Source organism: Hemibagrus wyckioides, linkage group LG27 (assembly GCF_019097595.1).
Source record: "Hemibagrus wyckioides isolate EC202008001 linkage group LG27, SWU_Hwy_1.0, whole genome shotgun sequence".
In the NCBI taxonomy this organism is placed as follows: Eukaryota; Metazoa; Chordata; class Actinopteri; order Siluriformes; family Bagridae; genus Hemibagrus; species Hemibagrus wyckioides.
In genome coordinates, this window is record NC_080736.1 from 15,388,579 (window position 1) to 15,402,395 (window position 13,817).

Sequence of the window (13,817 nt, forward strand, 5' to 3'; positions counted from 1 at the left end):
CTATTATTTATACGTCACTGAACATATGGGGCTCGCTTTGCACCAAAAGTAGTTTCCGTTATAAACAGATCCCGATATGGTTTATGCCGTTTAAGCTAAGGTGTTCTTTATGGTATTTAGGAGTGGATTTAGTGCTGTTTGTGATGTATCTGCTTTTTGCCCTACTTTTCAGATACAGAAGAACTTAATGAGAGAGAAATGCATGCTGAGAGACAGAGAAAGTGGGATACACAGACACACATAGACAACAATGACAGAATGATGCATTCTTGGGGGAAAAAGTGAGTGAGATATCAGAAAGGAGAGTGCATTCTCTTCATCCCCTTTTCCGCCTCCTAATATGGGAGACCATGATTAATGTGCCCTGTGTTGTTTTCCTCTAATTAATCCAACACTAGCACAGGTGTGTGTGTGTGTGTGTGTGTGTGAGAGAATACCCAAGTGAGCACATGTGCATATGTGTGCCGCGTGCCATTTCCACGCTCATTAATCACTCTTCTTTAAATAAGCAGACCCGTGCCAGGCCCGTTCCCATTTCGGCACCTGAAGACCTTTCCTTTCTCCTCGCCGTTTTAAATGTTATCTCTGATATGCACGGGGTTCAAGTGTCAAGTCGAACCTGCCTGATCCCTCCTCAATGCACCACACAGAAAAGAAGTAACCCTGGATAATTGCAAGAGTCGATTATCGTAAAAGGGTTCATTGTGTCCTTTTGTATCTGGAGAGCTTGTTCAGTCAACAAAAAAGCTTCCAGGATGAAGGAGATAGAGAACAGTGGTAGCCTACCGGGGTTCTTAAAGGGCTGGTACGCGTTTTAGAGAGCTAACGACTAAAACTGGATTGTAAATTCAAACAGAGATCATTATGGACAGTTCTTTCAGGGGTTTTTTTTCTTCTAAATGTCAATACACAACTAAAGAGCCTGAATTCTCTCGGAATCTCATAATCATCATCACCACATCACCTTCCTTGACATTTACATACACTTGAAATGCCAACAAACTACTTTTTCATTTATTTGCATTGCTGCATCATCTGTTTGAACACCAAACTTGTTAGACAAAATAATCTTTAAATTTGATGATCTTTACTGATACATAACAGGGCTCTATGAATTATCACAGTCATGATGGTTAAAGATTCAATACTAAAGCTAGCTATGGGCGGCAAAGAACTCTGCTATATTTTGTTGCGTTCCAAACTTTAACCTTATTTAGTTTCAGGAGAAAGAGAAAAAAAAGAGGGGTGTAACAAGGTGGTTAGCACACCTGCCTTCAGGTTTGGGGCTTGATTCAACGGTTTCAACGTTCTCCCCATGCTTTAGGGGTTTCCTCCGGTTACCTCAGGTATTCTTCCCAGTCCGAATACATGTGTTGTAGGGTGATTGGGATCTCTAAATTGTCTGTAGTGTGTGAATGGGTGTGTGATTGTGCCCTGCAATGGGTTGGCACCCCATTCAGGAAGTTCCCCACCTTTTGCCCAGAGAGACCCTGGGAAAGGCTTTAGGTTCCTTGTGACCCTGTGTAGGACAAGGGGTTTAGAAAATGGATGGTTCTAGAAAGGAGAGTCTGGGTTGGAGAAAAGAGAGTCCATTGTAACATTAAATGTAACTATAAATGTATAAAGAAATAGTATGAGGCTTTGGGTTGGTAACTGTAACTATCCTTTGCACTGGGTCATGTTACACCACCTTGTCTCACACCTTGATCCTTTTCCTATAAGAGATGGCAGCATCATGTTGTGGATCTGCTGCTTCTCTTCAGCTTAGACTGGGGCTCTAGTCATGACAGAGCTAGTCACAGAATACCCAGTTAATTTCGGCACAAAACCTGCAGGCTTCTGTTACACAGCTAAAGGTGATGATAAAGAAAAGAATTCTCCTTTTTGGCATGAAATCAGATGATGATTAAAATTTTGGAATGGACCCATTAGAAGTTCGATCTAATTCCTACCAAAAACCAGTGCACAGGAGATCACCCGTCAGTTTGATAGATCTGAAGCATTTTTGCAAGAGTGTGTAACAAAATTTCAGAAATCTTAGAGCCGATAGCCTCTTACACAAAAACGAAGTTAAAGGGTTGTGCACTCTTCTGTAAGGTTTTTTCTTACAAGACAAACAGTTTGTCTTGTACATGCTCTGGATAAGAACTGCACATAGACGTCCACCGCGGGATTGTGATAAGGCACAGATCTGGGGAAGGGATACTGAAAATTCTGATGCTCCTGAAGAACACAGCAGCTTCCATCACTCTTAAATGAAAGACATGATGAACCACAGACATCGCTCAAGAACTGGAGTCCATCCAAATGGAGCAAACGGGGAGTGAAGTTATTTAAGTCAGCTTTACACTCTATGCTTTTTGGACCAATTTTACTGCCACAGATAAAAATCATAAAAGAATTCTTTGGGTTCGAGTTAAGATCTGCGGACTCAGAATGCGTAATGTCATGCTCAACGGCGGCCGCTGTCAACAAAGACGGATGAAAACAAAGCTCTGGTAGGGTCTCGAATTTTTTTTATTAAAATCTCAGTGTGAGAGCGTGGCTACGACGCATGTCTAAAAGCCACCGATGTGACACAAGAAAACAAGATTCTGCGGTCTGGTGAAGTCGAGATTGGAAGTCGAGCGTTACGCCTGGATACCAGTCATTGCTCATTACCTGCTCAAATCCATCTGAGTGGTGGCAACATCATGCTGGGTGTTTTTAATGTTTTTTTTTTTTGGCAGTTTTGTCAGGATCAAGGGAAAGGTGAGGAGATTCAAGCACAGTGACAGTGATAAAAAAACTCCTCAAAAGCATTGAGAGCCTCAGAAGAAGCTTTTATTTGTCACAGACATTTCAGTATGGTGAAATTCTTTTTTTTTTTTCTATTTCCCGGCTTGTTAGGATAGTGCAGGGTCAGCCATGATACAATGGAGTAGAGAAGGTTAGGAGAGTTGATCAAGACCCCAACAATGGCAGCTTGGTGGTGCTGAGGCTTGAATTCCCAACCTTCTGAGTCTTGACCTGCACCCTTTCCTGTGGATTGGGGCAAATGTCCGTCTTAACACAGTACAGAGCTGCAGACATAAGGTAGGAGTGGTTTCAGGACAAAGTCTGGAAATGGCTTGACCCAACCAGAGCCTGGAACTGAATCTGCCTGAGATCATCATAAATACTGATAGATCTTGAAAAGCTCTGCAGAGAAGCATTAGAGGAGATTCCCAATTCCATAGCCCTTGTCTTCAATAAACACTTTACACTGAGCAAGTCTAGGATCTCAGGATTTGTTAAAATTGTAAAAATTTTGAGCTGCAAGCTAAAAAAGGTAAGTTGGACGGATTGTACACTCTCTATCCCCGGGCAAATAAAGAGACATTAACCACTCCTTATCCAATCTGTGCAGACATGTACGTGGAAGAGCTTCCCTGTGATGCAGCAATGCTCATGTGTCTTGGATGAAGAATGTGTTGGTAGTGGTCTATGCACACAACCATCTCAGATGTATATTTCTGTCTCACACTCTGGTCATCCCTGACCAAGATAAAGACCAGCACGGATACTAAAGCACACTCCCAAATTCTTCAAAAGCAAAATTCAGAGCTCTTTAAAAAGAGTCTCATCTCTAGCAGCACATTTGCAAAGCTGCCTTTGTTCTACAATTAGCCTTGATCTTAAATAATCTCTGTAGCTTTCCTTTCTCATGCATTCGTACCACAGTTACAACATGATTATAAACGCTCTTATTGACCACCTGCCCCCACGGACTCATCGTACCGATCGATAAGCATCGATCGGCCCAGTGAGCATGCTGGATATGAAGACAGATTCATATTTTGCTGCTGGAAGTTTGGCGGAGGGGCAGGAAATGCTGCGGTGGCAGGTTAATGCGGCGAGTGGCGTTCAGGGCTCATTAAGCGCCGTAATTGTGTCAGCAAGGCGTATGCTAATCTGGAGTCCCGCAGCACTTGCGGCTTCGCGCTTCGGCTTGCAATCAGCAGGGTAGATTACGCCATTCAGTTCTAGGCAAGCGCATGTCTCATCTGAAACATCGTCTTATTTAGGCCATAGATGTGCTATTTATTTATACAACGACATAGATGTCATGTCACAGCTCTGGCCATCCGAACCAACCAGTAAGAAAATCACTGCAGACATCACGTTTTTTTGTTTGAGATTCCACCTATACTGTCTAAACATGCCATTTAGATCATGTTAATTCACTCAGCATGGAAGGATCAAGGTTCCATTGAAAGATAGATAAATAAATTATTGTAAGCATTGTTGAAGAGACTGCAGCTCTAAAAATAGTTGCAGCTTCTTCGTCCTGTCTGCTCGCAGCATGTTCACCAGGAGAATTTGTCCCTTAGAGTGTAAAGACAGTGCTTCAACTCTGGGGGGGGTGCTTCAGAATTGGAAAGCGCGAGAAAGAGTGAGAGTGAAGGAGGAATCAATATGTCAAAATACCAGCACTGAGAGGTTATATTCATCAGCGAGGGTAGAATGGAAACAAATCCAGTGCAGCCAAGAGCTGCTGAATCGCTCGCGTCAAAACAGGCAAAACATTTCCACAACTGTACGGACGCTCACAACCTTCCAAACCAGTCAGTGGAGGGAAACATGTCTAAATCCGTTTTCTACTCCCGGTTCCTGGGTTTGTAAGTTTAAGTCTTTTCTGCGTTATTACTAGACATGTTTTTATACCACAGTGCTGTTCTCGATGCTGATTGGTCAGAACCTGGTGTTGATTAGTTTTCTAGCAGTGGATCCAGATGCACTGGTTTTATTAACTATTTTAGCGTTTCTATAGTAACAAGGTACACACTTGTTTAGCATTTGTGGAAGGAGTCTCCATTGTCGGTACTTGGTAGCAATCAGAGGTAAAGCTGTAGCTTCAAGTTTTTTGGATATTTTGCGATTTCTTGCCAACGAGTTGTCTTGTTCGCTTCGAAGAGCAAAATAGTTCCAAATCGTTACATGTAACAATGAACAGTTAAAAAAAATGCCCTTTAGTATTATTAAAAAAAAAAAACTTTGGGGTTGTAACCACTCCTTGTTTTCACAGATTGTAGAAATTATGCGGAAATCTAGCACAATTTTCATAGGATTTTCGTTTTTTCAAAAATTACTGCAGATTTTCCACAGTGGGCTTGTGGTGGTCCAGCAACAGGATCCCACACTCTCATTGCCATGGCCCGGGTTCGGTTCCCAGGCAGGGCTCTAACCCAGCCACTGAAGAGTTAACACTCCCAAGCCTGGATAAAATGGGAGGGTTGCATCAGTAAGGGCATCCGGTGTAAAACCTGTGCCAAATTGAAAGTGATCCGCTGTGGCGACCCTGAACAGGGAGCAGCCGAAATCACAACAACCGCAGATTTTCCACAGATTCGGGTTGTGTGACGTCAAAACACGCATTCAGACAAAGTCCTCTTCGATTCACATAGCATCAAACACAAGTACAGCTATCCTGTGCTGCCAATTTCACCAATTCAAGTAGTTTCCAGCAAAGAAAATGCTAATTTATTTGTAAAAAAAAAAAAAATATATATATATATATATATATATATATATATATATATATATATATATATATATATATATATATATATATATATATATAGCAAAATCGGGCATTTTTGGCTGCAACAAACACCGAAAAACTCTAAAGTGACTAATAAGATCACTTGTACAATATAATTTAAACGTAACTGATAATCAAATAAATTCTACGCAATCAGATCATTTGTTTTAATTCTGTATTTACAGTCATTTTTTGTTGCCATACACATATATGTTTATTCCTTATTCAGAAAACCTGAAATATATAAAAACAAAGAATTAAAGTCATTGATGACTTGGTAAAATTTTGTACTAAAAGCCTGACAGTGTAAAATGGTACATTTTCTGACATCGCCAACATTCTACACTAAATTCCTGCACAATGTAGGATCCAGTAGAGCTGCTCACGTTTCTTCCAAACATCTTCAATGATCTTGAAGGGGGAAAAAAAAAAACGTTGTCGAGATTGACATTTTCCTTTCAAACGCAGTGAAAGAATTTTTCACATCCACGCGGCGCGTCAGCGACAGAACAACAGACCGACAGTAGAAACGCTCTTCCGAAATGACAGGACTGGATTTTCCTTTGTTTTTTTTTCTTCTTCTAGCCCAAAGCAGGAACGGCTGATAAGTATAGTCCGACTGCACCTCATTGATTTTAATGCCTCGACACTGCATCATCAAGCAAGAGCAAATTTACACCATTAACACTTTTAATTTGGGGAAGCGTCGACTTCCATTCGTAATGAAGCCGTCGTTAGGCTGCGTAAATGTTATGATGAAGGCATCAAATGAATAAATAAATAAAAATTTAAAAAAAAAAAAAAAAAAAAAAAAAAAAAAAGGCCAGAACAGCGCGGTGGGTTTTAATCTCCGAGGGGCTCGCTACCATCTCGCTTTCTCGAACGCGGCGTCAGAATTAATGAGAGGATGGATTTATGTTGTGAGGAGTGACGCGCATATCTGAGAGGCAAACTAATTGCTTTCATTTCCACTGTATAAACAGTTGGTGGCAATAACACTAACGCGAGCAGATACGCTAACAATTCATTAATATAATTAGCCTAATGCATCATTTATTATGGGTGTGGAAAGGAGAGGAAGTAGCGGCTTACACTTTTCCCACAGGCCAAACGCGTAGATTAAAAGTCACATGGTTGCGTCTGCGGCTGATTAGCATAAAAACTGAGAGCGGCGGCGTGAAAACGGATCGTGGAGCAAATGGAGGACGAAGCGACGCTCTATAATAAAAAAAAAGAAAAAAAAAAAGAAAAACAAACATTCTACTCGAGCTCCAATTTAGCAATGAAAGAAAAAAGGACTCTTTAGGCTGAGTAACTTTATGCTGTAAAGTATTTTCACTTACGCAGATCAGATTACTCAGTGATCCCAGGAACGAGAGGAAGCAAATCGAGTCAGAACCCAAGCACCATCCGACAACCGGACATGTGAGAAGTCAGGCAGGTTGCCATAGCAACCGTTAATATGAACGAAATACAGAGAGATGAATTTTAATGGCGAATGTAAGTGGAGAAGTTCAAGGGGGTGAATACTTTTGCAGCACACTATGCAGATGAGTGTGCAAGCGAGGAAGGCTGGACAAATCCCACTTGATATTTCTGCACTTCATGGAAGGAGTCTCCAGTGTCAGTGCTCTGTAAATCCTTTGTGTCTCTAGGAAGATTTGTTCTTAGCAACAATCTAACCAGCTTAAGGTGGATTTACTGTATACATCTGTGTGTTGTGGAGCAGAGAGAGGGATCATGGGTAAATGTGTGACACAGATACATGCTCATGAGCAGTCTTCACATGATAGTCTACCAGCATACCAACAACCGGACATGTGAGAAGTCAGGCACGTTGCCATAGCAACCGCTAATATGAACAAAATATAGAGAGATGCATTGTAATGGCGAATGTAAGTGGGCGTGAATACTTCTGCAGCACACTTTTTATGCAGGAACAGGACATTGCGGCAGACAGCAGAAATTTGGCTCAATGCCTTCCAAGGAGATGAGTGAGCAGGCGAGGAAGGCGAGACAGCTGGACAGGCTCAAGGACTAAAGCGCCGCTGCATCTCTGTCATGAGGTAGAGAAGAAGCGAGACTTCAATACTCAGCACCACTGAAATAAAAATTTCTGCGATTGGAGCTCACGTGTTAATTATAAAGATTAATATCCAAGTGGTTGAGAGTTGTTCAAGACTGTGCCTTTTAATAAGGATATAATTTCACACTAGGCCTAACAAGCACTTAAGCAAAGCTGTCGTGTGATAACAAGGTGGAAAGGGACTAAACGGTTCTCGAGGTTCGGGAAGTAAATCAATTCTCGGTGGAATTTTCTTGTGTTCGAGGCAAATCCAGGACTTCCGGGGTTGTCCCCGACAATCAAAATTCCTTCACTGGAGGAATCGCATTAAATTAGACAGCATTCATTAAGCAAAAGCTTCTCCTGATTTATCCTCGCCCAGAGCCGGAGCCATCCCCGGAGGGACACGCGCGTGAGGTTCAGCGGTGTCTGTCTCTGAACGCGGCGTTAATTAACTGCCTGACCCCGTTTCCCAGAGAACACAGCTTTCTGGTGTCCTGCTATAGATCAGCCTTCATCAACACTATCTGAGTCTGACTGCTCTGACCTGGCTTACATCGACCGGGAGCAGGAGTAAATTACATCGTCTGCCTGCTTTTAATCACTCCCCTACTCGACCACGGTCAGGGACTACGCTGTGTCTTGAAGTCTGGTGTGTAAAATTCGGTCAGAATGCAGAGAAACAGGACATGATATAAAGCTTCAGCTTCACAACTGGTGTTGATTTTCTGTTCTTCGAAAGCTATGTATAAATCGTTTCTCCCCCTCCTCATCATCATCAGGTGGTCATGCCATAACATATCGATCTTCTATTGGTCACATGATTTAAATTCACAGGTCACCAAGAGCACCGAGTTTTCTGAATACTTGATTCTGATTGGCCAGAATGTGTAGATTGTGTAGCACACACATGTTTCTGTAGTAACAGCTGTAAATCCAAATGAAATGAAATGAATGTAAAAATCATTAGTTATGACGAGGTGGTCACGCAGTGACGTGTCAATCTTCTATTGGTCACATGGTTTAAATTAAGAGCACTATGCTTTGAGCTTGCACAATACTTAATTCTGATTGGTCAGAATGTGTGGATTATTACACACACGTTACTATAGGCTGTAAGTCTAAGCTTTCAAAATCATTTTTATTCAACAAAGACAAACAGAGAGCTCATCGTTGATATTTCTACTCTGTAATGTTTCATGGAAGGAGTCTCCAGTGTCAGTGCTCTGTAAATCCTTTGTGTCTCTAGGAAGATTTGTTCTTAGCAACAATCTAACCAGCTTAAGGTGGATTTACTGTATACATCTGTCTGTGTTGTGGAGCAGAGAGAGGGATCATGGGTAAATGTGTAACGCAGACACGTGCTCATGAGCAGTCTTCACATGATATAGATATAGACTATAATGCCAAAGGTTTTGGGACACCCCTCCAAATCACTGAATTCAGGGGTTGGATTCACCCCCTTAGTTCCAGTGAAAGGAACTCTTAATGCTTCAGAATACAAAGACATTTTGGACAATTTCACACTCCCAACTTTGCGGGAACAGTTTGGGGATGACCCCTTCCTGTTCCAACATGACTGCACACCAGTGCACAAAGCAAGGTCCATAAAGACATGGATGAGTGAGTTTGGTGTGGAGGAACCTGAGTGGCCTGCACAGAGTCCTGTTCTCAACCTGATAGAACACCTCTGAGACATCTGCCTTTACATGCACATGAATGTAATATGGAGTTGTCCCGCCCTTTGCAGCTATAACAGCTTCAACTCTTCTGGGAAGGCTTTCCACAAGGTTTAGGAGTGTGTTTATGGGAATTTTTAGAAGCGCATTTGTGAGGTCAGGCACTGATGTTGCACAAGAAGGTCTGGCTCTCAGTCTCCGCTCTAATTCATCCCAAAGGTGTTCTATCAGGTTGAGGTCAGGACTCTGAAGTTCTTCCACACCAAACTCACTCATCCATGTCTTTATGGACCTTGCTTTGTGCACTGGTGTGCAGTCATGTTGGAAGAGGAAGGGGTCATCCCCAAACTGTTCCCACAAAGTTAGGAGCATGAAATTGTCCAAAATGTCTTAGTATGCTGAAGCATTAAGAGTTCCTTTCACTGGAACTAAGGGGCCAAGCCCAACCCCTGAATTCAATGATTTGGAGGGGTGTCCCAAAACTTTTGGCAATACAGGATATATGAAAGTATAATATATTTCAGACAGAATTCATTCGTCCCCCCCAACACTCTTCAGAACATCATGTTCTTTTAATTGTCTATTTTTATACAACAATCAAGCGCAGCACTATCTCCTTGATACATCTCTAGAAGTGCCTTTAAAAATTCTTCCTGTTTTGATATGTAAATGAGCACGATGACGCAACTAATATGCAAATTAGATCGTGTCGTCATATGGCGAATTCCAGCCCTTTTTTTTGAGGAGGAGAAATACTTTCCCCTGAAAACAGTTCTCATAATACAGCATCATCATTAATAATATTCTGCATATTTCACTTTAACTTGTTCTAGGTTGGTGGTTTGCGTTAATGTTTTCGTTTAGAGCTCACAATCTTCTAGAACTTTCCTGTCTCTATACTGTACACAGCTGAAGACATTACACTCTCACACTTTTCTCTCTCCAATCTAACCCTCTATTCTAATGCTTTTTAACGCTTTTAGTGTTTATTTACTAACCTTCCAGCTCGGGATAGAGCGAATTTAACTCCATGGCGCTGAAATGGCAGCAGCCTCTTCTCCAGCTTCTCAGGAAGGACCAGCAGCTCCTCGTCCCTGCCTTTAAACTCACCTTTTATCATTTTTCCTTTCAGGAAATAAACAAACAAGTTGAAACCGAGGCTAGCTGACCTGACGAGCAAACAAGCAGCACTTTATCCAGTTTGAAGGTGTTGCGCGTGCACTAAGTCACCGTTCAGTCTGTATTAAAGTCCATATAAACAGTACAAGGATAACCCAGTGCACGGTTTCACGCGCGTTTTGACATTTCGCGGCAATGTGGCTTGCCGCCGACGTCATATTCGCGCGACGTCGACCTGCACGAGCTAAATGCCTAAATAGGGCTGCTAAGCGTGCTTAGCGACACACCGTGTAGTATGCTAGTGGTCAGATAAGGATTATTAAAAATAAATAAATAAATAATAATACTAAAGCAAATTCACTAAACTTGTATTGTGTGCGGCCTTGGGTGTTAAAGAGGGTCTATATAAATGAATATATATATATATATATATATATATATATATATATATATATATATATATTTGCTTTTTATTTTATTTATTTATAATATTTTTTATATAATTTTTTATATATTAATTATTTGTTTGATTATTTATTTATTTACCTAATGTATAATGTATTCATCATTCATACATGTAAATTTAATACATCTAGATAGGCAAATAAATAAATGATTGAACAACATATATATATATATATATATATATATATATATATATATATATATATATATATATATATATAATTTGTTTGATTAGTTATTTATTTATTTATCTAGGTACTTTAGAAATTTATATTTAAATTATACTACACACACACACACACACACACACACACATATATATATATATATATATATATATATATATATATATATATATATATATACAGATATATGTATATATACAGATATACATAGGGGTATGGGGGAAAGTTGCAACAATCTTGTTGATTATCGTATTCGTTGTTTTCTTGTTTGTTTCAGTGTTGTTGTCTTTTAAACACTTGTTGATATGCAATATATGACTGAAACTTATTAATGTGGAACTGTCCGAGCATGCAAATTATTCTTGATGATTTGACCATCACTCTTGATTATTTCCACTCATAAGAAAGTCCAAGATGTGTGGAATATAGTAATAAAGCGACAGCAAAATAATTACAAAATAAAACATAAAAGGATGGTTTTATCCTGCGTCAAATAATAAGAAATTGAAATGTTAATTAATTTTTGTTTTTATATATTTACAAAAAAATATAAATATTAGCACAAACAAACTGTAGTTTCACATCCAGTCGAATGTTTATGTATGAAATTAAACAGTGGTTTGCGTTTTATACACTATATTGCCAAAAGTTTTGGGACACTCCTCCAAATCATTGAATTCAGGTGTTGTTTTTCAGGGTTTTGGGCTTGGCCCCTTATTCCCAGTGAAAGGAACTCTTAATGCTTCAGCATACCAAAACATTTTGGACAATTTCATGCTCCCAACATTGTGGGAACAGTTTGGGGATGATCCCTTCCTGATCCAACATGACTGCACACCAGTCACACAAAGCAAGGTCCATAAAGACATGGATGAGTGAGTTTGGTGTGGAGGAACTTGACTGGCCTGCACAGAGTCCTGACCTCAACCCCACAGAACACTTTTGGGATGAATTCAATGATTTGGAGAGGTGTTTGTTTTTGTATATGTTTATAGGTTAAAGAGAGAGATGTTATTATGAAGGTCATTTATTCAGAATTCTTAAAATATATAAGTTTAAAATACTAAGAAATGATGATGATTATTATTATTATTGTTGTTATTATTATTAATATTAATTCTGTGATTTGATTGGCTGCGCTGGCTGCCGGTCACTCCTCTTCCCCCGCCTTTTTTTGTCTCCCAGCATCCTTTGCGCCGCTGTGACTGACTTACTCAGTTAGCCAGTTAGCCTCTACATGCTGCTGCTACGTTGATTTGTTTTTTCTTTCTTCTGGACATTTTCAGATTCTATCATTCATCCGGGTGAGTTCGTATTCGCTTTTCTTCTGTTTTTAATCGAGTTTGTAGGAGTGTATTCACCCGTGAGTCTCACACTCTGGACGTGTAAAAGCACCGGTTAGCTTGTTAGGCTAACTGAAGCTAGCGGCATCGCCATTAGAGCATAAATTAAATAAATTATGTTTGTTGAATTTTATATTTAATGAAGCTACAGAATTGATTTCACCTCCTGGGGTCGCGACAAGTCGTTTTTGGGGTGGAAATGTACTGTAGTAAAGGCCGCCTTGGCAAGCTAAATGAGCTAAGGCAGCGTTTAGTTGCGCTGTCCATGCCATGCTAAAGATACACAAGCTCGCTGTCCAAACAACCCCCTGCTCCCTGTTTGAGTGCCCTAATTAGGGTGTGATATAATGACTTTCACGCGCTGTATAGTGTCCTACCTGTTTAACAGACAGCCATTTGTGATTCAGCCACTAACCGGGTTGCTTATCATTGCTTTCCTTTTTTTTTCTTGTTTCTCACGCCATTTTATTTGCTTAAAGTTGCTTCTTTTTTCGCACGACAGTTCTATAATTAAAATCAAAATGTCTAGGTGTAACTATTTATAGTATAAAACATGATTGTGTAGATTTATACGTAACGTGAATGCACTGTGATTAGTGACAATAGTCTGAGAGATGAGAATAGTTTTCTGAAGAAAATGCTTTTTTTAAAACGAGTTATTTATTTATTATAATTATACCGCGGTATTTCACACACTAACAGGGAAGTAGTTGTCTAGTCGTGGCAGTGTTTGCTCTCGTGAGACTTAAAAAAAAAAAAAGTCTCTTGCACAAGGCCACTTACGGATACGTTGATGTAGTAGTTTTTGTTCTCGTCCAATCAAGTTCAGAACAGCTGAGCCCCGCCCACGAGTCGGGGGGCGTGGCTTATTCTACGGTAGCGGTATCAAAGCGTGGCCCATTTGTGAATTTTAATATTTGTAGTTTTTGATGAGGGTTGCGTTTGAGTGTACGCACACACACACACACACACACACTCATATACAGATGTAGCTAGTTCACTAAGATACTCTCAGGTGTCTGTCAGGTGAGTGGGGGAGGGGCGCAGCTACAACCCTATTGGCTGTTGTGCAGAATCCGTGCGCGTGCATGACATCACTCGGGTTTGTTTGTTTATGTAGAAAGCATGCAGTGAAAGAGACTGGTGTTTTGTGAAAAAGCATCTTTTAGATGTGTACTGTAAATAATCCCATCATTGTTAAACCGTTCAGCACGTGTATTATACTGATGTCGCACCCTGGCCATATATATGTGTGTATGTAGGTGTGTGTGTGTAATATATATATATATATATATAAATAAATATATAAATAAATATATAAATATATAATATAGATTTTTGGAGGCTCTGGTAGCTCAAGTGGTTAAGGCTCTGGGTCGTTGGCTGGAAGATCAGGGT

The 13,817-nt window shown here is 40.2% G+C and overlaps 2 protein-coding genes across 9 annotated transcripts in view; one reads left to right on the top strand and one right to left on the bottom strand.

Moving 5' to 3' along the window:
• zranb3 (zinc finger, RAN-binding domain containing 3) overlaps positions 1–10,645 on the bottom strand; it is a 76,818-nt gene extending 66,173 nt beyond the window's left edge. The window contains exon 1 of the mRNA XM_058381556.1: positions 10,306–10,645. Within this exon, the coding sequence (XP_058237539.1) occupies positions 10,306–10,427 (122 nt within the window). The 5' untranslated portion in view covers positions 10,428–10,645. The remainder of the gene's footprint in view (positions 1–10,305) is intronic.
• Positions 10,646–12,229: 1,584 nt separating this feature from the next.
• The window catches only part of LOC131347480 (R3H domain-containing protein 1), a 40,143-nt gene continuing 38,555 nt past the window's right edge, over positions 12,230–13,817 (top strand). For all 8 annotated transcript variants that reach the window (XM_058381547.1, XM_058381550.1, XM_058381549.1 and 5 more), the window contains exon 1: positions 12,230–12,380. The gene's annotated coding sequence lies outside the window, so the exon portion shown is untranslated. The remainder of the gene's footprint in view (positions 12,381–13,817) is intronic.